Source organism: Parasteatoda tepidariorum, chromosome 11 (assembly GCF_982258835.1).
Source record: "Parasteatoda tepidariorum strain Cologne lab strain chromosome 11, Ptep-v5.0, whole genome shotgun sequence".
NCBI classification, from domain to species: domain Eukaryota; kingdom Metazoa; phylum Arthropoda; class Arachnida; order Araneae; family Theridiidae; genus Parasteatoda; species Parasteatoda tepidariorum.
Window position 1 is genome coordinate 37,745,513 of NC_141765.1, and position 25,801 is coordinate 37,771,313.

General features: G+C 30.0%; 1 protein-coding gene across 1 annotated transcript; it reads right to left on the reverse strand.

The window, feature by feature from the left end:
• Positions 1-579: 579 nt before the first annotated feature.
• LOC107438555 (2-acylglycerol O-acyltransferase 1) lies at positions 580-18,167 on the reverse strand. The gene is made up of 5 exons (XM_043043162.3): positions 17,988-18,167; positions 12,649-13,142; positions 8,131-8,305; positions 3,857-4,056; positions 580-922 (listed from the first exon to the last, which is right to left on the reverse strand). Exons 2-5 carry the CDS (start codon positions 13,133-13,135, stop codon positions 777-779), a joined length of 1,008 nt encoding a protein of 335 aa, XP_042899096.1. The 5' UTR covers positions 13,136-13,142; positions 17,988-18,167; the 3' UTR covers positions 580-776.
• Between the last annotated feature and the right edge of the window lie 7,634 nt (positions 18,168-25,801).

Genomic DNA, 25,801 nt, shown 5'->3' on the forward strand with positions numbered 1-25,801 from the left:
AAATTTGGAGCTCCAAGCCTGATATACAATTGCTAGACCTTTTTGGTAATATGACGGTAATATTGAACCATAATTATTAGTAATAATGAATACTATCTTCCATACATTTATTGTTTCAGTTGACTAACATGTATTAGTTTATTTCATAATGCTTGAAGTACAAAATGTTACTGTATCGGCGACTTTTCGCAGAAAATTATTACTCTTAGAAATTTAAATCACTTACTCTGCTGAGCTTGTACGCTATATATTTTTACATTCCATATTAAGGGATGCGGGGCTCCAAGCACCTCACGTTATTTTATGTTTATTCTGTATATCATAAGCAGCTTATACGAATTGGAAATATTCGGAAAACAAAGACGGAGAATACAAATAATTAGATTCAAATTACTTGGTTTTAATCTAGTAAATATTTTTAACATTTATAGAAATAGTTGTTCTGAACTTTTAATACTTAGCCTTGAATTTAAAAAGCAAAATATAAAAGCATTTTTATTACAAAAAAGAATTAAATTTGATTTTTATATTAAAATATAATTTAAGATATTCACATGATTTTACAAGGAAATAAATATGCACTTTGTAAATATACTTTTTATTTCGAAAAAAAAACATGTCTCCAAATCCATGATACCTGAACATGTTTTAATAAATTTCCACGCAATAAAAATATTTGGCATTTAGCTCATACATAAAATAATCATCACAGTAATACTTTTTATGAAAGAAAAATCACAGAAATCACATTGAGCGAAAGTTAAAATAATACTTCACTAAATAATAAGTTGAACATCAGGAGAATATTTAACTTTATGTTCTTCAAATAATGCTGTTAAGCTATCGATGTATTTTTGGTGCAACTTATTGATGTCTTCTTCAGTAGGATGAGGAATTTTTTCCACGTCAATAGGTTTTCCAACTGTAAAAGTAAATTATGCAATATACCATAGATAATAATTGATAAATTGCAAATAATAACAGAAGATCAAGGTACGAGCAAGCTTTGTATGTACATGAAAGCTGATTCTGAGAAAAGTAACTAGTTTTAAAGCTTGAGAATAAACAGGAGCAAGTCTATGATTGAAATCTTAAAAATAAAAGCATACACAAATGTCACAAGTACTTATGTATACCCCCTCCCCCCAAAAAATTTATAATTTTGGATGTTAAAAAATTGAAGATCAATTCAACAAGAATCGTTTTTCTTTCAGAATTCTTCCTTAATCAATATCACTAGAGTTATCGCCTTTTTTTGTTCTGTACTCTTTGTTATTTTTTTCGCTTACTCGTCTTTTCTTCTGAGGTACATTCAAAACAAAGAATAAACATAGGGTAAGAAGGCTAGCTTCCACAGACATAATGGAAACCAGTCCCTCAATGTTTGGGGAGGTCCCTAAGTATAAAAAAACAGCAAAAACAGCAAACTAAAGAAAAAACAGCATTTAGGGACACAGCAGCAGAGGTTCTTGAAACTGGCTTGCAATCTCTTCTCCTTCCAACCACTATTGAGAAAGGAGTGGAGAAGAAAGGTTTGCTCTTTTTGGTTTGTTGGGCATATTACAATATTGGGGAACAATACTGTACTATTAATTATTTCTTTGAGAATACAGTTATATCATCTATGTTGGTTAACTCTACTAACACATTTTGACATAGAAAAAAAAATAAATGGCGGAAGGCCCATACTTCAACAAATGTCGATCCAATCTTCTTTTTTGGAAAAAAAAAAAAAAAAAAAAAAAAAACATAAACGCTCTTCCTCCTTTTGATCTTTAATTGATTAAGTTTCGAAAAACTGTTAAGATATTTGATATTTTACATAGATTTAAAGCCTTAATTTGCATTCGTACCTTAATAATTTACTCCACATATAAAACTTGCATACAAAAGTGAAAATAAAAAAGAATTCCTGTAACCTACATACCACTATAGGTTTAGTGTTTACACATTTTGAAACATGGATAAGGGAAAAATAGCGATATTGTGGTTACTTTTTCAACTATTAACACCTCATATTTGATGGAAAATAGTTTTCGAAAAGAAGCTAATATAAATCTATGCTTTGGTAACGAAATAAAAGTTCATTTTTTATACATTCTACCTGAAATATTTTCTTATTGAATAGGTTTATAAAATTTTTTTAACTAGACAAATAAATCATCAACGCCTCTAATGTCGCCACAAAAACTTACGACACTAATACAGAAACACTCGCATGCATCAAATTTTATTTTTCTTAATTTCAGTATTTGCTTGTATTCAAATGTTAAACATATATACATATATATAGTACAGTTCCCCCATTTTCCATTGAATAGATGAGAATAAAAATAAGGTATAAATCTTTACTTCTACGAATTGATCTTAATTGTTTTCATTGTTAATAATTCAGAATAAAAACAGCAGATCCCAACTGAATTCGAATTTGGAGATACGTGAATGACAGTAAGAATAAGATAGTTTTCATTTCGAACCATGTTTAAAGATGGAAACCGGGAGTTTTGGCATATCCTAGTTCCTGTGATACTCCAATATAATAAAAATTGATGGATGAAGCACTGTCATGTATTCATCTCAAATTTTATGATTGTTTATTATGATACATTTATCTTATATATCTTAACGGACTCTCCTGTTTTAGGATAGAAGCATAGAAAAAAGAGACTCTTAAACGTTCATTAGCACGCGAAGCCGTGATAAGCGTATGTTTATGCAAACATATGAAAATTCGCCTTCCAGATGCCTCATGGTTTGCAGATGCCTCATAGCTTGCATACTCCGTTGGTGGTCAGCCTGATTTCATTATAATGATTTTTCGATTTTTAATATTTCGATTTTTGCTCCAGTGGAAACCTCGGCCGCATATTTACGCAAGTCGAACGTTTAACGGAGCTTCTTAATTGTTTCGTTTGCAATGCTGAAGAGATCCTCGAAGCCAGGAAAGAGCTTCAAATGGTTCTATCACATAACAAGCTCTGCTTTGTGTATGTTTGTGAAAAAGGAACTCACATGCTTCAGAATTAATTTCGTTTGGAATTGATTTTGTTTTCGCTGGCCGATACAATTCCGCACCTGGCTCGCACCGAACACAGTGCTGACATAAAAATATCATCAGTGGTAGATAGATCATGGGTTAGAGTCTCCTTTCCGTCAGACTAACTATGGGAGATTTTCGTGGTTTACCTCTCTATGTAACGCAAATGCGAGTTAGTTCCTTCAAACAGTCATCCACAAAGGCAAAATTTCTTCCAATACTTGATCCAGGAGTTCCCTTGTCTTCTGGATTGGTTTCAAAATTACTAAGCTACGGAGTTGAACATTGATAATCGTAAACTGAAATTTGGGTCAGCTGTTCAACGACGGTTTCAAAATAAAATATATTCAGGAAAAAAAGTGAGATTTTTATGTGGAAAATATTTACGTTTTGGCTTTAAGCCTGGTTAACAGTTTACTTAGCTATGCCACTAATGAAAAGTTAACTAGTCATCTATTTCGTAACGTAAATGTAAAGTTTTATTCGTTTTCAATCAGAAAAATCAATGAGAAGAGTCTCTGTGGGCCGCCAGTTTCATTTCGACAAACCTGTATGAACATTATTACTGTAAAAGCTGAGACACAAAACTCGTCAACTGCTGTTTATATAAAATGGAGAAAATGTCGAAAATAAGTAACGAAGTATATTAATTAGGATTATTATTTTTTTACTTAGTCATTAAACTAATTGTAATTTTAACAAGAGTATGTTCTTATAAAAACTGTGGAAAAACTTGATACATTGATAGCAATCATTTACCCTCTCTCCTCAAATCGAAGATAGCAAGTTTTGCAACTTAGGAAACCACGTGATACTTACTCACGACATTAATGGGTTTTCTATAAGGTAAAAATCCATAATTGTATTGGAAAATTCCCCTTCCATGGAAAATAGGAGTGGAAAAGCCAAGTAAATCCTTAATTTTATCCTGCCACTCTCGTAAAGCTGATCCTCGAGGATTTTCAACTTGTTCAAAAAGATCATTTTCTCCAAACCCAAACGAAGGAACTAATGAAGCCCTAGATACAAAAAAAAATTACAGATTAATATTGTTTTCTTGAAATACAATTATTAATTTGCAAAATCTTACCATGCCAAATGTACTTAGAACGGATATGGATGAAAACAGCATGAAAAGTATTTACAAATCAGCATACGAAAATAACCACGGTTTCTTAAAAGAAAATATTTTAGCAATGACTAATAAACTAGTGTTTTAGGTATTAAAAAGAAATGAAGTTAAAAGTATGAATATTCAAATTTTGACAAAAAGGCAGGTGTTTAAAAATAAAAAGAACGGATTATAAATATAATATAGTTCTTTGAGGCAAAAGAAAAGTTTTATTTAGTAAAACATACATAACTTGCCAGCATTTCGTTAACAAAAAGCTGCTAATCCAAAAATTATACAAAAGATGTAAAGAAATCTTGATGTTTATGAACTTTCTGTCTTCATTTAAGTATACTTTGTAAAAAAAAATTTGATCCAAAGCTTGAAGTCTAACATCTTCATAAATTTACCTCAAATATAAAATATGAGTAAGTATATACCACTGAAAGTGCAAATTACATCCGTCTATATATATATACATTCATAAAAAAGACATTTATCGAAAATTCTTCAGCACTAATTAAACGGAACGGTTTGTTTTTATTTTGAAAAATTTAGGCTTACATTAAACCGAATATACGATATCCAATTATGAGTTTTTATTTCTTGTTCCAAATGTAAATTAACGGAACTAAGGATTTCATCGAAAAGCTCAGGATGCATTACATAATAACAATTAACACGTTTGCGGGCACCTAGTTTACTATAAGGTTAACGTACTTTAGACTTGCATACTCTCACAATTTTGTATCATTGCAATAATATTTTAGAAAGTTTAGGTTGTTTTTTTAGAAAAAGAAACCCGAACACAATTGAGTTCTTAAAGTCGCTATACTAATGTATCTCCAGTATAGAGTGGCATCTTACCCTTTGTCGAAGAACGTACAATATTTATTTTTAAATACGTAAAAAAAGTAATGTTTTCATGGGTGATTTATTTTTAAATACAATATTTATGAATTTTTACAGCTTTAGTTATCCACTAACATGCCACATACTTAAAAATATACATGCCCCGGGCACGTCGGACAATGTAGTTTTCAAGCCCTGAGAATTTTTAATAAAGAATGAAAAATAATTTGCTGTATTTAATCAGCAGGAGTAAATTAAAACAACTGACAAGCGTTAAACGTTGTTTTGTAGCAAAGAATACAATCCCTGCGTAAAATGTCTTTTCTGAATCGGTAGCCTTGAAGACCATCGAATGTTCAGAATCGAAGTGTCATTTCTAGACTAAGGAATTGGGTTTTATAAACTGGAAACTCATCAATGATTGGAAAACAACATAACATGAAAAATGATATTTAGCACTAACAGCCTGAAGGAGCCATGTCATAGATGGAATTCTTAGATACACTCTAAGAGGGCTACTTATACCAGAGTTTAGACTCAAACTTTCTGAAACCGCCTCTACCACGTGTGTTTGTATGCTCAGAGATCTATGTTTAGTATATAGTTGGTAGGAAATTGCAGTGCTTCTGCAGAAGATGGGTTTTGGAACATCATTGGTGGAGACGAGATAAGCAGAGCAATGAGCTCTTCGCGCAAGAGTCCTGCTTCAGAGTGCAACCTGACAACAAACAGATTATCATCAGTAGTGAATGTGATAATAATCCCATATTTGTGGATGATAATGTTTAATTTGGTCGAGGCGAAATGATGGTCAGAGCCGATTTTTATTTCAATGGTCCTATCGATCAGTACATTTTCAGGAATAATCATTAACTAATTAAGTAGATATTTTTTAGACTTATTGTAGTTCCCCACATTGTAGCAATCGGAGAAGTTTTTCTTATAGATGATAACGTCACATATTACTCAGTTTCTGGGCAATTTACGTCACACAGAAGAAATTCTTCCATTATATTGGCCAGAATGTTTCTCGGATATGAATCCAATAGAACATATCTGGGACATTCTATACAGAAAGATTGCTAGTCGCTTAACACCTCAAGAAACAATTAAGCAGTTGAAATTTTCCTTAAAGCAGGAGTAAGAAAGAACACAGAGCCACTATCTGATAACTTTATTGGGTTCCATGTCTTGCAAGTGTATACCATTGTCTTTGATCAGGGAAAACCATAGTGCTTTTTGAAACTCATTTTCAGCTGAGAAATTGCATTTTTTCCTTGTTAGTGTAGTCGGCATAAACTGTGCATTTTTTATTTAACAAAAAGCATCGTCAATGTAATTTAATTACTGCTTTATTTTATTTTTTAATTTGCAACAACTTTACAGATGAGTTAGCAAAGGATTTCATCATATTTAGGTCATATCTAAAATCAAAATATCTCCTAATTGTTTTGAGCAGTACAAATACAAATACAGGGTGCGTAGCCAAATTATTCAACAAAAAATAAGCATCTTTTAAGCACTTTTCAAGCACTCAAACAATATTTCTCAGCACTTTAAAATAATATCACAATTAGGCAAGGTTGGAAAGTTTTTGACAATCGTCGGTTTTATCCGGTTTTAACCATGATGTCAAAATAAAGAATCTTTTGGCATTGTTTTTGACAACTGTCAGAATTTTTGAATCATGTAAATCGATTGGCGTTTTCATACGCTACGGACTGACGATGCGCCAAAATAGACGGGTTGAATTAATTGTGAAAACGTTGAACAGAACTATGTGAACAAAGTCTTTCTGCATAATTCGCAGCTAAAATCAACATGGTAAAGGAAAAATCTCAATTTGGAAAAGGGAAAATTAAGCACTTTTTAAAAATACCCATTGAAAAAAGCACCTTTAAGGGCTTTTAAAAAACAAAAATCGAAAATAAGCACCTTTAAGCACTTTTTAAAAACGCTACGCACCCTTAAACATGTACCTTCATGGGAAGCTGTAATTTTTAATGGCAAGACAGTGGTAAACCATTGCTTTTTAGTTAGAGTTAAAGAAAATATCAATCAATATTCTCCTGAAGTGATATTAGTTTTATTTTTTAAATTCTCCTTTACTACTGACCTTACATTTGATGTAATATCGTTTTGAAATCTTGTCTTCTGATTCTGGCAAGAAGGAAGCAACAGTTTCCTTTATAGACGAAAAGGAAATGAACGACAGCACATCAAATTTCTTTTCCCGTGGCTATCTTTACCCGTTGCGTGGGTATATGAACTATCGAACAAAATTTTTTCTAGTGGCTAGTGTTCCGTACACTTGTAGAACATTCTTGTAATTTTCCAAACGACCAATTCCAAACTATTCTTATTGTTCTAAAACGACACTCTATAAACTTAATCTTTACATCACTATCCGTTTGATTATTCATAGAAAACTAATGTGATTTCTGTGTTAACATGTTTCTCAAATACTTATTAACATGTTTCTCAACGTGCATTTTTAACTTCTATTTCAACTGCTTTGCAGCTTTACTCCAATCATTTTACATTTCAGGTAGTGCGGCAAAAAGACTTAACACCCGTATAACTGTAGATCTAACGATCAGATTTTCACATTCTAAGATTCGATCTTAATTGTTTGACGGACCATCTCTAAATTGCTAATTAACAGCTGACGATATTTATAGTTGCGAAATATGCCAACTGGAAAATATGGCCCCAATAGTTTAGCCAGGAGAGGGGAGAAAATTCCGAGATTTAATACAGACAAATTGAATATAGTGGCAAAAAATCTCGATTCCTCCCCTCGATTTAAAATTTTTTGCATCAGGCAGACTCAATTGATGTTTTAAAGGAGATGCTTTAGAGAGATATCGGTTTCTTGAAACAGTATGAAAACAAGTAAATTAGTTGCACCTAAAAAGTATAAAGAATATAATTCATATAGGTATTAAAATATTTTATATAAATATTAAAATACTATATTATTTTGTAGCTGAATTAAGTATTTCAGTTCTTAAACATAAGAACTAAAACATATTTGTTTGAAAAAAGAGCATAATTTAAGCTAAGTTGTCATTTTTTAAAACTTTTTTATAAAGAGTTGTATCTTTAAGATTAGAAAAAGAAAAAATACCCATGTTTAAGAGCTAATTTCACAAATCCTTTTCTTTTCCTTAAAACTAAAGTGGCTTGCCCAGGATGTGCATCCAATGCTTCAGCAGCTCCTCCAAGAACTATCACGAGTGCATTTCCTTTTCCTTCCCTGGTTAAAACCCAATTAATACTTTCTTTGGATGCAGAACATACTCCTACAGAATTATAAAAAGGATGCAAATAGTAAGTGAGCAAAGAAATAAATAAGAAAACTGACCACCCTGTATAACTTTTCATTAAATGATCGGATCTTCACCTTCCAGGCCTCAATCAACAATATTAGCAGACAATATTTTAAGTTATGAAATGAGACACAAGAATGCATTTTCTCTGAATAAATGTACCCTTATTTTGACGGATTCGAATTTCTGACCCAGTAAATATAGGTGGTAGCTGCTATCTGGGAAATATGGTCCCAAAAGTGTGGTCAAGAGAGTGGTCTAAAGTTTTGACCCCTTAATGTTAATTTCAGTTTCTGCGTATTTCGCCATATCTGGAGAACTTTTTAGGTGAATTGAAAAATTTTTACACTCAATTATAAAATTCGTTTATTCGTTCGTAATTCCATGCAAAAAATAACTAAGTAGATATTTATTGCTTTTTTATTTAATAATAGACAAAAAAATTTTGAATTGTAAGGTATAATATTTTACATAATTTTAAAGACTGTAATTTTACATGGCAAAATACAAAATTTGAAATCGGCAGGATAGTTCCTGAGAAAACAAATTTTAATAACATAACTTTAAAATTTTTTTTTTAAAGTTCTCGAGATACGACGAAATACGCAAAAAACAAAATTAACAGAAAAGGGTTCAAACGCTGGATCGTTCTCCAGACCAAACTACTGGGACCCTATTTTCCAGATTGCTGCTACCCCCTATACTTCGGGGGTCAGAAATCCGAATTCATCGAAAAAAAAGTTTATTCAGAGAAAGTACATTTTTGTGTCTTATTTCCTAACTTATAGTATCGTCTCAATTAATAAATCAGCACATTTGAGGTCATCCTCTTGAATCATTAAGATTAAGTCCTAGAAAGTGGAGATCCGATCAGTAGATCAAAAGTTATTTAGCCTGGTCTGTTTACTTTTTTGCGCACTGTACGAAGAACAAAAAGAAACACAAATTTAATTAATAAAAACGTAGGTGATACTATATATTTTACAAAAGTAGTAAATCAAAAAACTCCAAATCCAAAACAGTCAGTGCCAAAATGATGCCGAAAAGGTAACTTAAGTTCTTGAATCTGGCTCCTTATAAGTAGCTGGTTCACGATTTTTTTAATGTCCTTTTGGACTTAATTTTTCTCTTATAAAAGTATTAAAAATATAATTTATAATAGCCAGTTTTTTTATTATTATTCTTTTATGAAAAAGTTTGGAGGATACAATAATTTAAAAACCTCTCAACTAATCAAAAAATAAATAGTATATAATTGAATTCAGCAATCTAACATGCATAGAAAAAGCTTAGATCGATGTCAAAACTTCATATTACACTTGTCATTTTCTTGTAAGATATACTTCTACTGACTTCATTGCTATTTTTTCTAAATACTTCATTTTTTGGTCTTAACCGCCACTTAAGCTTATTTACTTCCCACATCATAGTTGAAATTTGGTTTAAATAAATTTAAAAGTAAATTTAATACATTCTACTCGAAAACTATTCTTAAAAAAACTTGAATTGAGAAATAACTCATAAAAATTCGTCTTTAAATTATGCGAATAGAATCGGTAGTAGAAAAATGAAACTAAAGGCATATTTCAAATGCATTGACTAATTTCAATGGAAATTCTTAAGAATTTAAATCACCAGTTTCTAATTCTAATTAGTTTAAAAATGTAAAAAAAAGAGAAAAATAATTAAAAAAGTATTCAAAATCAAATAAAAACAACACAAAACAATGAAATAAATTCATTTAGGAAAGACAGATTGTTTTATCGAAAATTCGAAAAACACCGATATTAATAACTCTTTACCGAATTTTTAGCCTCCAAAGAAGTCTTAAATAATATAGTAAACTTTCAACAACACTGATTATACGCTTTTATGACAACAAACATATCAAATCTTAGGGTGTTTTCTTGATAAAAAGTCAATCAAATAAGATAAGGTTGTCATTGAACGAGATTTTAAATTGATTATTCTGAATAAATATTGAATTAACACGTGGTACAATAACTAATTGCAACTTTCTTTTTTTATAATTGAATTAAACTAATTGCATTACTTCACTTTAATCGAATCTTTGAAAAAATAGTAGATAATCTACATATAAAACAATTCTAGAGCGTTAGCATGACTGACTTATGAGTTTCCACAGAGCAAGCCCTTTATTCGAATTTGCCAGTTGCTTTTTGTTTACCTAAAAGACTATACCAATGGTATAGTGGGGCAGGAAAAATTAATAAACATAAAACTAGTTTTCACTTTATAATCTTAACTTTTTTTTTATTAAAAAATAAGTTTTAGTATAATCCGCTTGCAATACTAACAAATTGAAGTTTTGTTGTGTTAAATTTGGACGCAACTGTGATCCTTTGACGTAGAATTTTAAATAAGCGTATTTTTCACACTTTTTTCATTATTTTGTATTATTTTAGGTCAAAATAAGTAAATATTATATTTAGAATTTTAATAATTTATGGCTATGAAATACAGCATGAAACATTGATGACTTTTTCCGCATTAAAGGTGAAATATTCCAAACACAGCTCAGTTCCAAAAAATAATTTTTCAAATTTCAACTTATTTGCAGTGTAAGAGAAACAGTTATTCATCATTTAAATGTCTTTAGCTTACAAAATTCTTGATAAATTTTTGAATATGAAACAAAAATTTTTTTTGAACTACATTTTTGGATTTTTTATTTTAGTACAAATATAATTCCTATAATTTGACAGATTTTTTTTAGTAACTATTAGATTGTTTTTTATAATTAAAAAATACAATACATTTTTGCTTGTAATTAGGGAGTCAGAAAAAAAGAACTGGTGCCCATCTGTGTCAAAAGGTTAAGGAAATTTGTAAACTGCGAAATTAGCTATTTATATACACCTGTATTTTCCTTCATGATTTGTGATTATATTTCATTCCCTTACAGCTGATACTAGGAATTGTGGTTAATAAAAAGAAAAACAATAACGCTTTATGTACTTTTTTTATAGTGCTTAAAGTAGTTCGACCTGTGAGTTTTATTAATGCACAAACCTGAAATCTTCTACATGCAAGTTGATTTTCAAGAAATAAAAAGTAAAAATAAATATGTAAATAAAAATATTTAGAATTATTTTACGTTAATGGTGAGAAAAAGTATAGAGGTTACAATAAAATAAAAATAGGAAAACTTACTTAAAAATAACTTTGAAAACTTCATATGATTTGATATTTGTCAAAATCAAGCATTATCCAAATAAAAAAAATTTTGTTGCACTTATAGATATATTTAATATTGCCTAATTGGATTGTGGGATTTCGATTCTGAAATTGGTTTTGCTTTTAAAGTTAACGATTTTATTAAATGACATTTTTAGTCAATTTGTTAGCAAAATGTACAAGCGCTTCCATATTGGGACGTGTTCAGAAGCACACCACAAGGAAATAGTTCATATTAGGGAAGCACCCCTAGCGGCGTATGACGGTATTTCCGGGTATGGGTTCCTATAAAATTTTAATCCTGATAATTTGCCCCAATTCCCCTAGAAGCATTTCACTACATATACGTGGTCCAGGGCCGAGATGGCTCAGGGGATAGAGCGTTCGCCTACGAATGTAGTGAACCGGGTTCGAATCCCAGTCGATGCGAATTCCGCATCCGGCTTGCACCGACCACACTGCTGACGTGAAATATCCTCAGTGGTAGACGTATCATGGGTTAGAGTTCCCTTGCCGTGAGGCTAACCGCTAGAGGTTCTCGTGGTCTTCCTCTCTGTGTAACGCAAATGTGGGTTAGTTCTATCAAATATGTCCTCCACGAAGGCAAATTTCTCCCAATACCTGATCCAGGAGTTCCCTTGTCTTCTGGATTGGGTTCAAAATTTACAAGGCTACGGAGTTGAACATAAGTAGTCGTAAACCCAAGGAAAATTGGGTCGGCTGTTCAACGATGGTTATAAAAATATATATGCGTCCCAATGTTCCATAAGAAGTATTTAAACCTGCGTGAAAGTAGATTAAAAATGTCATAAAAAAATTTGCAGCTTGGAGGGAGAAACCGATTGCAGACTTGAATTCAGCGACTTTAAAATATCCAAGATACAATAAAAAATGCAATGCAACAGAAAAAAAATTGTTTTTTAGTGTTATCTTTCATGGTTTTCGATTCCACTCGCAATGACTCACAACAATTTGCTCTACAACAGTGTTAATATCACTCAAGTGCTGTTGCCAGTAAAAAAGAAGAAATTTCAAATTGAAATGGAAGTGTATATCTAATTAATACTATAATTTTTTATAAAAAATGCAAAATAACATATACTTTAAATCTGAATTACCTGCACACATAATATGTTCTCGGTGAAGAGGAGGATTAAACTGTGCTTGAAGGGTCAATAGACGAGGTGTAATACCAGGAAACGTTTCTTTGAAATTAACTCCTTCAGTTCCAAAAGTAGTAAAAGCTCCAAAACCTAAAAGACCATGCGGATGATATCCAATAATATAATTTTTATTTGGATCAAAATCAGCAGTTTTGATAAGACTGATTGGAAAGTAACTGGCAAAGTATTTCCACATTCGCCAATTTCGCAACCATTCCCAGCGCCGTCCACCTTGTTCAGGTGTTTTATAATCATATAAAAACCAAATTGCATAAAAAAGAGGTATATAGTAATACTGAGTGAAGCACAAATAACCTAAAATTGCAAATGTCATAAAACCTAGCAATAAAAAATTTGAACAATAGTAAAATACTGCTAATGTCTGTATTCTTCTTTCCAAAGGTATAGAAAGAGGAGCGAACTCTATTCCCATAAACTTCATATTTGATCTGAAAAAAAAAAGATTTTTGAAATACTATATTTAAAAATTTGCGAAAGCGGAACCACTGTAGCCAGTGATTCCGCTTACGCTTATCTATCTATCTATAATATTATAATTGAAAAGTAGTAAATAGAGAAAAAAAACAAATTTAGCAGCACAAAGCAAAATAAAAAACGTTAAGAATAGATTGATTAACTCATAATTGACATAATTGCAAAAAAGAAGATAGTATATATATATTATTTTTCTTCGTTTGTTGTTAATAGTTGAAAGAGAAAATTAGAGCAATTTTGATGTCAAATTACTACGTTGCATTCCCTTGATGCAGGAGGAGTTTGATCAATCCTAATTAAAAGCCTTGAGTATTCAAATATAAATCTTATTTTGAAATTATTATGTCAATCAATTACTACGTTGCATTTCGTTGATGCAGGAGGTGTTTGATCAATCCTAATTAAAAGCCTTGAGTGTTCAAATATAAATCTCATTTTGAAATTATTACGTCAATCAATTACTACGTTGCGTTCCGTTGATGCAAGAGCTGTTTGATCAATCCTAATTAAAAGCCTTGAGTGTTCAAATATAAATCTCATTTTTAAATTGTTATGTCAATCAATAGATAGAAAATTTGGAATGTGAATATTAGAGGGATAAAGCGAAATGTGAATATTAATATGATGATAGATTCATATTTTAAGTAGGATTTCTATTTTGGTAAAAATTTACCCAAAAATATGGAAAACCGAAGGACCAAAGTCTAGCTGAACTACTGTAATATATAGGAAACTATTTGCAATTAAATACTAGTCTTAAAGGACGGAATCAAGATATAAGGATTAAATGTAGTGTCTTGTTTAAGGAAGTTATTTGAAAGCGCTGTCCTCATACGAAATTTAGCGCTTTTTGGCGAATAACCTTATTTTTTTTTTTTTTTTTAACTGTTTGGAATTTGTAAGAGATCAGGTCATGATTGTAAGATTAATATATGTTCATCTTTTATACGCCATACTAATTATAAAAAAGATTCAAAATATCAATATGAAGAAAAGAATCAGTTAAAGAAAATTAAACGCGTTTGTGGTTTAATATGTGAAAAATTACTTAAATGCTGTATTATTTGGCGTACCAGAATAGAAACTTACATAAATATGCATTTACTGATCGTTAAGTCACGGTTCCCAACAGATCACCGAAGTCAAGCATCACTGGTTACGGTCAGTGTGCGGGTGGGTGACCACTTGGATCATTCTGCGTAGGGACCGAGGGTGTGCGGTATTGGTCCTCGTTAAACTGTTCTACCGTAAAGTGCTCGACTTCACGTGCAGGTCATTGGGCTACTGAAGCGGGGGTTCCATCCCCTCTGCAGAGGATCAAAATTGTGATGGCATGTCTTCGGATCATCCTCTGGGATGCTTCCCAGACCGTCACCAATAGCCCATTGTGCAGCTCTAGTGCGAAGTAAATGAACAACAACTACTATTCATCGTTTTTAATAATTTTAATTTAAGCTGAAAAATCACGGAAAATTGCCAAATTTTGCAAAAGTTAAATGATTAAATATAAAATTGCTCAAATAATAATGTCTCAAATATTAATTGCTTGAATATCTGATATCTAAATATCTTAAATATTTAAACAAAAAAATCTGATTAAAATGAGATTTTTCACTGTCAATCAAAAGGTATCTACAGTTCCTAAGGTCGGCCATATTGCAATAAGCAATTTTTTTCTTAATCATACGATTAAGTACTTGTTTTGATTGTCAGTAATGAAATTTAGTTGGAATTATCGATTTTAGAAGATTTTATCGCTAGTTGTTACCATGATTCACATCATTTAATCAATTTCGTCAGGAAGCAACCGTCTTAAGTAAAATCTCTCTATTTTTTTTTATACAAAAAAGTTTTTAAAATTTCATGATATTATTAATAAATGTATGAAAATCGATTTTGAAATTTTTTTTTCAAAAATAAATTTAATTTTAATTTAAAAATAAATAAATTTATATTTAAAAATAAATTCTTTATTTAAAAATAAAATAAAGAATGACACCTCAATAGGAGGAAAAATAGCTGCTCTGTTCATCTATGTGACAACCTGGATGTTGCAATACGTCACTCAACTTCTCTCCCATTGTTTGATGAATTAAGTTTTCATTATTCTAGTAATTGGAGGAAGTTTCATACATTTAACAAAATTATTTTCTCATTTAACAAACAGGATGAATTTATTACAAATAATATTACCTCTTTTCTTAGGATTAATTAAATTATTTCTCCTTCGATTTCTTAACGATAATTTGAAAGGAGGCAACTGGAAGTTCGCATTTTGCTAAAAAGTAAGATTTATATTAAATTATTTACTATAATTTGTATGAACTACTTAGGTTCCTACGAGGTATTTTTTTGAAAAAAAAATTACGAAATTGGTATCCTATTTGCACTGAAAAATTTATATTTTTTATGCTTCAACTAAGAAATGAAGATGTGCTTTGCGAATGTATATGAATAAATTCTGCAGAAATCGCCTAGACTGACGGGTTCCAATGAAATTGTTTTCTTTGTCTAACCCTTTTTCTTAGGCTATGTATGAAATTACCCTTTCAAATCGAAGTGGTAAAAAATTGATTAAATAAAGTGTAGGTGAAGTTTATGAACTAAAATATACAAATAATTAAAAACACACATTGATGACCATTTTGTTCCATTTATTCCAACAGCCCTAATAAACTTGTTTTTCTAGATATCATGCTTTAAAATAAGTAGTAGACTAAAAATATGATTTAGACAACTTTTAAAATCTGTACACTTCTAAAGTTTGTATAGAATGAATTTTGGAAGAGTAACTTTTTTTTTTCCAAATATACTAGAAGAAATTAACTAAATCGCTCATTAATGACAGGAGTGTAGTAATGGTGGAATGTGGGCGAATTTAAGTTTTTTTTTTTTTTTTTAAAAAAAAAAAATCAATTTTGAAGATTTTTATAATAGTAAAAGCAAAAAATAATTTGTTTATAGTGAAATTTATTTCAGAATTTTTTATGTACTTTGCTTTTTTGTTCATCTAAAGTTGGTGTGCAATATCATTTTTTTCTGTTTTAGGCATATTTGGAACAAAATACTCAAGCCACCCACCAAGAAGAGCTTCTATAGCAAATAGAACTTCCAATAGCAACTATTTTATTTATATAAACAGTATGAAATAGTGTTAAGTAGATTATTCAAGAATAAAAGATGCAAAGCTCACTGCAAGTATTGATGATATTTTATGAATGAAAACAATTTTCTAAACTATTATCGCAAATAAAGGCGTTTCACTGGTAAAAATAATTATTGTCTGTATAGTGTAATATTCATTATTATTTATTGTAATATTTAGTATTTTTTTAACATTAAATTGCGCTATGAAATTAAATTAAATGTTAATGATATAGAAAAAAAATTAAAATACTTAAAATACAGAAAATTTAAAAACAACTGCAGTTAGAAACATATGTCTCAGAAACACTTTGAAATGTTATAAAAAATATACACAAAATTTTATGACATTTATAATTTAAAACATTTTTAACAAACAGAAAAAAAAAAAATTTTGTTGTTTTTTTCAGATTTATAAAGTCTTGACAGAAAAAAAATAGGGCACTTTGAGGTTGTGGAACCAGTGTTTATGGGCTATAAAGATGGCAAGCACTTTATGCAGAAGTGCTGAGTTTGAAATATAAAACAGTGAAACCTTCACAAGTTACAATGTTTTAAATATTTTAGATAAATTGAATGCTTATGCTAAAAATATGTAAGGGATTTAAAATAATTATAATTTGGGCTTGGCAATATTTACAAATATTTGGGTAATATCTACAAATTTTATAGTTAATTCATATAGCAAGATGTAAAATAATATTGACTTTTTCTTTGGCTAATTATGTTATTTAAATATAAATAATTGATCATATAAAGTATGAAAAAATTGGACCAAATATAAAAAACATATTATGAATAAATATCTAAAATATTTAATATAAAGTATAGTGATTGCCACTATAGTATAGTGATTGCCACTCATGAGTTAATTATAAAGTATAAATTTTTAAACTATATACTTAATGAAATAAAAACACTATTAAAAATAGTTAGCGGAAATTAAATACAATAGCTCATATTCCACAATAGTTTAGTAATTAGTGATATTTTATTATCTTTATTAAGTATTGTCGAATTCTTTTTTTATCTAATTAGTTATTATGTTTAACTAGAATTCATGTTGCTCAAAATAAACTTTCATGACATATATATAGACAGACATACACACACATATATATATGCCTATAGCTAACAAGTTGTTACATAACTTGATAACCGTGGTTGTTCTGTTCTAAATTTCCTATACCAAATAAAGTTTAAAAGTCAATAAAAAAATTGAAATAAATTTCAATAAAATAAAAGTTTATAAAACTTTACACGTGAATAAATGAAACATTCGAATCATGACTAACTTCTAGCTACAAAACAGATATACAAAATAAAAGAACTTTCAACTATAGTTTAAAATCTAACTTTAACTTTCAACTATAGTTTAAAATCTTCACACTGCTCTCCTTGGAATATAACATAAATTCCGAAAAATCCATTGTATATTTTATTTTCCATTATACTTTTTTTAAAATAAAATAAATAACGAAAATTACAGGTTACTTAACCCATAAGAAAAGGAAAAAAAAAATATTTCAAAAATAAATACATGAAAGGTAACAAATACAACCACTTTTTTTTTGCAAATAAATCATTTTCAAACTGATAACGAAACTATGAATAAAAAAAAATGTCTATTTCTACAAAACAAAACATAAGCATACCTTCTGAGGTAGCGTAAACGAGGATATTTATTGAAAGGGTGTTGTTTCACCCTATAACATGTGATATCACTGAAGAATAAAAGTTAATAGGAAAGAAAAACACAAACAAACGTATTGCCAGTTTAAAATTTGCTACGAAATCGAACATTGGACATTGGATTGTTTTAATGTACAAGTGGGAGGCTTCCGGTTGTTTGCTTCTGTTTTTTTAAATTTTGCTGAGACTGAGAAAAAGTTTCAGTCGAAGAATAAAGATGTACTTGTGTTGCCATCTAGTGACGTTTTAAGAAGTAAACTTTATTCAGTCTTATTTTAGTTGTAAAATATATTAAAAAATTGAGTTTTATTAACAATTAATCGATGTTATTACAATTTTAATAACTTTCATTGAAGAAAACTAAGTTAAAAATTAGCTTTATTGTCGTCTAGTTAGACTGTTTACAAATGTAAAATTAAAAAACTAATTTTGATAAAAGTTAATCTGATTAATGTTCTAAAACAACTCCTTTTCGTAACTAAAATTTTTAAATTTTTTATAAACTTAAAGCTAATGAACCAAATAATAAAATAAAGTTTTTTAAATTATTTGTGAAGAATTAATATTAATTACATGCTTTTCATTTTAAAGAAATAACTGAAAAGTATAGTAATTCAGCTGATATATAAAATTTTGTATTTAGGAAAATAATGTGAAGTTTTTATTTTTACATTTACATCAAACTATTTACTACTTAGAAGAACACAAAGAGATTTAGTTTTCGTTTTATTAAATTTAAAAGAAAAGGGTTCGCACAACGGATATTTATGCAAAATGTCATAGATACTAAATAATAAAAGTATAAGTTTTATTAAGCATTAAAAATTCATATGTAAAAAGTTTTTATTATTTACAAAAAAACTTTATATGAAATTAATTAAATCAGTTTATTGCATAGAAATAAATATAAATTAAAAAAAAAAATATGTCTAAATCAGGAATTATAAACAGGATTTCTCAACCTGAGGTTACTGAATCCAGGGAAGTAATGGCGAAAAATCAGAGGAGGGCTAAATTAAAAGTAACATTTTAAAAACACACACACACACACATTTGCACAGACTTAAAGCAAAAATAAACATTTTAAAGTCGTTACAGTGCAAATTATTGTCTGATGACAGAACCACACATACCTAAAACCAATGTAATTATATGTTATGTGCCTGACTCGAGAGAAACTTCTTGCATTCGGATAGTTGTTGTTGTTTCTAATGCCACTTGCCACACTAGCAAGCCTGTTTGGTGAAACCGAGCAAATTTAAGGCAGAGGGTGTGTTTCTTGTTCTTAAGTGGCTCCAAATATGGCCAAGAATTCGTCTTCAGCTACACACCCGTCATAGAGCGGACCCATTCATACATCCATTCCTTCCTCTACAGATCGCAATTTTGACCTGAATCAGAGAGCGATCGATCTCCTATCCAGTACCCCCAGAGGTATTGATTTGTTATGGGAACATGGTGGACTTTGCGACTCGACAGATTTAACGTGCATCAGTCACCATTTACTACACGGGGAGTCTTCGGTCGGCCGGGTTCGAACCTACGAACTCTCGGGCATGGGCCCAGTGCCCTACTGTCCAGGCTATCCCGGCCTGCATTCAGTTAGTTTATACTATAACAACAGGTTCTATCGGCTAAGTTGGGGAGCATTTTAAGCTGTAGAGGCATGTGCAAGAGATTTTTGTTTTTATGTTGGTGAGTAATGTTTTCAATTAATTTGATAAACATACATTTAATGAAATTGCATTTGAAAACAGATACTGAGGTAGAAGTACCAAAATACCATTATCTTTACGATAAAATCCCAATCTTTTAAGAAAAATAACTTATTCCTGTTAGGAGCCTAACAAAATCAAAAAAGTGTATGTGTGTTGTACGTTGGACTAGTAATTACACACTGAACCCATCCAAGGTACAGTAGGGAACCGATTATCCGGAACGATCGGGACCATCGCTATTCCGGATAACTGGTTTTTCTGGTTTTCGGAATCGCTACAAAAAGCCGTTTTTTTATTGTTAAACCCAACTAAAAAAAAAAAAAAAAATTGGAAATAATCTTAAAAAGAAGAAAAAAACGATGAAGTAATACACTAATGATTATTTCCAAAATGATGGTAAGGTGAACATATTTAAAAAAAGAAAGAAAAATCCTAAAATCTTATGCGGAAAAAAATATTTTTTTTTAAAAAAATGGCGGGAAAATATATCGAATTTCGTTCCGGTTTTTTGGTTTTCCAGTTTTCTGATTTCCGAAAAACGGGTTCTGTAATGTATTTGCAACGGGTCTGGTTGAGACAAATGCATTTCCCTTTTGATCATGATACTCTTAATTAAAAAAAAAAAATCATGTTGTTAATAATTCTATGCATTCTTAAAATGGACCAGTGAAATATTCGTTTATAATTAACTTAATTCGTATTATCTTGTACAGGTTATAGAATAAATTAAACTAGCATGAATATCCAAATTCAATAATTTAATAAATATAAGAGAAAAGAACTCAAAATGAGTGTTATCTAAGGTGTAAAAGCCAATGTTTTTTTTTCCTGAATTATTCGACAAAAACTGTTCATAAAAAAATTACATTAATTGACAAATATATAGTGCATTTCCCATAAAATTTCTAAGGTAGTTGAATTAGTACATTTTAGTCCCACAATAAACTGATCCTAAGGTACGGTTCATAGTAAGTCAAGCAGTACTGAATGTGGGCAGTTCCTGAGCGGGTGGGTGACGACTTTAATCAGTCTGTGAAGGACCAAGGGTGTGCTGTATGGGTCCTCGTCAAACTGCTCGTCTTCACGTACAAGTCACCGCGCTACCAAAACTGGGGTGCCATTCTTTTTGTAGAAGATCAAAATTATCACGGCATGCCTTCAGATCATCTTCAGGGATGTTGCCCAGACCCTCGCCAATAGCCCAGTGTGCAACGCTAGTGTGACATAAAGCATTACAACTATTATTACTCATTTACTTAAATTACAAAATTAAAATTGTTCCAAGGTACTATACATTCCCTTATTACAGTGCACCTGAAATTATGAAGTATATTTCTAATTTCAAATACAAATACACTTTTTTCCCCACTACGTCTCATTTTTTGCCTTTATTATCTGTAATTACTCTCCCTTCGTTTTTTCAGTTTGGAGAATTTGAATGGTGTAAATCAATCGTATCAAATGATACTGATGCAATGAGAATGACCCTTGTATCACTACAGGGGTCATTCAGACTCACATATAGCGTGTTTGAAAAGTAATCTCATTGATTTTATTGTGTAACTTATCCATGTTTTAACTCACCCAGACCGGTAGTAAGTGGTAAAAAAAGGTGGTCAGCTTACACATGCGTGGTTGCACAGTCGTCTCCAGCCATCCAAGGATTAAGAACAAACATTTTCGTAAAACTCTAATTTTTGTCTCACATGCAAGCCGTTATACCAGCAAGTTTTAGTGCGAAAATTTGCAAGTTCGCAATAGCAAAATTTTTACTCGAAAGAAACGTGAAAATAATTTATCTGAATAGTCTATAGTCTGTCTATGGAAAAAATTCCCCCCGATATTCATTTGAAGCAGTGGCGGTGACTATGGTTATGAGGTTTAACTATTTGAAATAGGGTTGTTGTGCCAATATTTACGACAGGTTTTGGCTCAAGTCGGCAGGAGAAAGGGAATTAGGGGAGCGTGAAACTCCTCGTTTTAAAATGTGGTATTTCTTGTTTCCATGCTATTGAAATGTGCTATTTCTTGTTTTGATTTTATGGCGAGGGGATAGACAAGTTAAAACAGTGACACGAGACATTTTTTGACGATCGTGAAATGGTCAGCGATAAGGCTACCTGTGGGAGACAATCAACTATGAACTGTTAACCGATATTACAGCCAAAAGACTCAACTTTGTCCAAAATCCTAAAAAAAAATTAAAAAAAAAAAAAAAAAAAACCGTTTTTGAAGAGTGTTTGTTACTCTCCAAGCAGGGATTGTTACGTAACAGAACTGGTTGTATCTTTCCCATGACTTCAAATAATAACAAAACTTGAAGCAAATATTTAGAGATAACAAAACATTTAATAGTACTATTTCAGTTATCTATTTTGGCGATGGATCTGAATCATGATTAGTTATTCCATTTTTCAATTAAGCCTAAATAAGTAAATTCGCCATTAATAAAAAATTGTTTTTTTTTCGAAACACTGAGTAAATATTTAAATATTTTTTAAATGTCTCATTTCAGACAAACAAAGAGATAACTAGCCAAACGTTGCTTACCATTCTTCTTTTGTACTCATCTGAGTCGTACATTTTGAACGGTGTTTGAGTAAAAATAAGGTCGCTTTTATAATCTTTGTAAATACAATAGATGTCTAAAGGTTACGATATCTTCCCACTCCCCACACTTTTCTCCTCTCCGTTATTATGGTTAAAAAATTTTTTTTTGCTTTTTTCCCACGGCAGTACATTTTATTAAGTGGGAATATACTAGCCTGGAAAAAAGCAAGATTTGCGATTATCTTGGTAGAAGAGAGTGATGTGGGTGCGGATATCGCCTAACCTTACGACGCATATATTTACTATTGCGAAGCATATATTTACTATTGCGACGCATATATGCACTATTACGACGCGTATGTATATTATTGGTATTGAGTTAAAAAAAAGTAGATACAATTTTGTAAGAAAGGTAATTTTATTTATTTGGTACACTTAAGTTTGGTAATACAGCAATGCAGGAGTACACAGCAATGAAAATTTGATATAGCATTAGCAATTACAAGCTACGCTTTTTCAATACAGTCACAAGGGAATAAATGCCGCCAGTTACATATCTTAACCTGAATGTTTTAGAAATATTTCACTACAACAGTAGATTTGGCGAAGCTTTTTAATAAAATCAGAGTAAGAAAGTATTCATAAGATAGAGCAAAAAGCAGCCATTGTTTGCTATAAAGCCTAATTGTCAGTACATAAAACTTAATTAAGGCTTAAAATATAATTCGTTTCTTTTCAATAAAATTTTTACAGACACATAATATAACAAAAAAGCATTTAAAATTTCCTTGATTTTCAAAGAAATAATAAATCTTAAATAACATAAAAAAGGAACTAAATATTCAAGCTATTTTATATAAAATGTAACGTAAATTAGAACAAAATAGTATGACTATTCTTTAGTTATGAAGAGATCAGTTTTGATATCAATAAAAATCACAAAAATTTTGAAATATGACTGAAAATATTTGAAATATTATGAGTTTATAACAAAATTTAATTCACCACACACAATTCGTGCGGTTGTTAATCACATTTAAATACCAAACTTTCTATACATAATTTGGAAGGACTGAATTATATAGTTATAGACTATGAAAGTTAATTAAAACAAACTTTAAAATCAAGTTATATATTATATCTGTGGCTTGCAAGAAAAACCAGATAAATGCAATAGTTTTAGAAACAGTTAAAGCTTAATTCAGTATTTTAGTACAATATTTCTATTTTAATCTGACAAACTTACAGTTATAGTATCGATTATTTAATACATGAATTACATAAACTGCACAAAACTCAAATAGTTGTAAGAGTTAAAAAAATAAAGTTGGACTTACACGTATATCAGTAAAAACCGTACACGTGATTTAATTAGAAAATAATTTAAATGGAGTATAGAAAATAGAATAAGTGAAAATTAGATGATTTGTGAAGTTAAAATACCAAAAGTTCAAATTAGTGTTACAAGCGGGAACTACAATATCAATTGGACAGTAATTGCTAGACAGTATAGAATTTTTTTTGGTGAAAAACATTTAAGGTCATCACAGCTAAGAAAGATACAATGAAGAGTCAATTAAGAAAACTATGTTATACTCAAAATTTAATTTTTCATAATGTCAATCTGAGCTTTCTGTTAATATAGTTTCCAATGCCTTCAAATTAATGTCAACGTTAATTTACATGATATTCGATCATATAGTAATTCAGTACTTATCAGTAATAACTCAAGCAAAGAGAGAAAAAAATATCTTCATTATTTTTAAAAGTGTTTTTGTACAAGAGCATATTTAAGCGTTTTTATTTAAATTGTGAATCGATTTTGTAATGATATTGAAACAGTAAAATTGTATCACAGATTTCGTGTCTTGCTTTTCTTTCGTGAACACTGTGTCAAATAATTCGTATTAGACGTTATTTTGAAGCAGATGTAAGAATGAAGCAATTATTGAGGAATTATTTAAGTTCTTAAAAATGCCATTAAAATATATTTATTTATGTATGTAGGCTAAATTAGTTAAATTATTAATGAGTACTTAATTATTCCTTACCAAACATAGTAATTTTAAAATTTCAAACATGAAAGTTATTGGTACCTGGATTTCTGTTAAGCCACAGTATATATAGACAATAATTAGCTATAATAAAAGGAATAGAAAAGACAGAAGCAAGAAAAAAAACTTCAATTGTTCTATTAATAAGCTTGCAGCTCAATGCATCTGTTTTGAATGTAGAAATGCTATTCAGTTTGGCGATCTAATTTTAATTGCGCAGTAAAAAATATTAACAATTTTTAGTTATGAAAAGAAGCAGGCGCAAGAAACAATTTAGCTGAGGTTAATTAGTTTTTCCTTCTTTTGAAGCAAAGGCAGGTTTTAAGAGAGTTTTAGGAGAAACAGGTCAAAAAGTTATATATATTCTCAAAAATTGTTTCAGCAAACTATGTAGAATATTATATTTTCATAGATAAAAGTGCATTGATTAACAAACATAATTTTTAAAACTTTGCTTTTATAATTATTTTTGAAAAATACAAAAGAAGTTCATTTTCATCTGCTAGTTATATGGGGCTTAAGATAGCCCAGGTCATAACGCTCATAGGACATAAAGTCCCTATCACACTGTGTAACTTATGACTGGCACATTTTACATGTATAATATATGTATATAATCACTTTATATATACACATATATATGATAACAGTATAAACTGTGTACATTTTCAAGTGCTGTACACCTTTTTTCTACATTCTACTAAGACATGCGTTTATTCTAAATTTACGATCAAGAACACTATATCCACAAGTTTAGTTCGTACAGTGGAAGGTAGATTCAAGTTTCCAACTTATTAAAAAATCATAAACATGGCTTTAAGTGTCTCATAGCAACATTGCCATTGTGTTCTCTTGTCTATCGTAATTCAATGCAACAAATTCACGTATAGAGATGTAAACACTCACAATAATGTGTAGAACACATTTATGGCATATGATATGAAACACAGCAAATAACATGCAAGAAACACATTTAATACAATGTTTTATTTTATATATGAAAAAAATTACACAAATGTAAATATTTTGGAATTATTATTACACAAAATACTAGTTTTTAATAAAAAGTAAACAAAACAACATATTAGTTATAGATTTTTGTTCCTTTGCATAATTATATGTTAAATACACAAGAAAATGTGTATTAAAATTAAGAAAGGAACTAGATATTCATCACAGGCTGCAGAAAATGATACAAAAACTAATTTGTCACCTAGAGTTTCCGAATTGTTTAAAAAATATTTCACTGAAAAACATAAGACTACCTATGGCAGGTTAGAGTTATTAAATGATTTTAACATTATTACAGTGGTATTATTCTAGCTCACTGAAAAAAATTTAAGACCTCAAAAGTTGAAAGTAGATAAAAACTGTTTTAAAAATATTATTTTTTTTAACAAACAACAAGGGGCCATTTTAAAGAATGTAGAGATGCATAAACTCTTTAGCCATAAG

Coding starts and splice junctions, on each gene's coding strand:
- LOC107438555 (XM_043043162.3), bottom strand. CDS start 13,135: ATGAAGTTTATGGGAATAGAGTTCGCTCCTCTTTCTATACCTTTGGAA. Junction 4,057..8,130: donor AAATTAGCTCTTAAACATGG/GTATTTTTTCTT, acceptor TTTTGTATCTAG/GGCTTCATTAGTTCCTTCGT. Junction 923..3,856: donor AAAACCCATTAATGTCGTGA/GTAAGTATCACG, acceptor TTACTTTTACAG/TTGGAAAACCTATTGACGTG.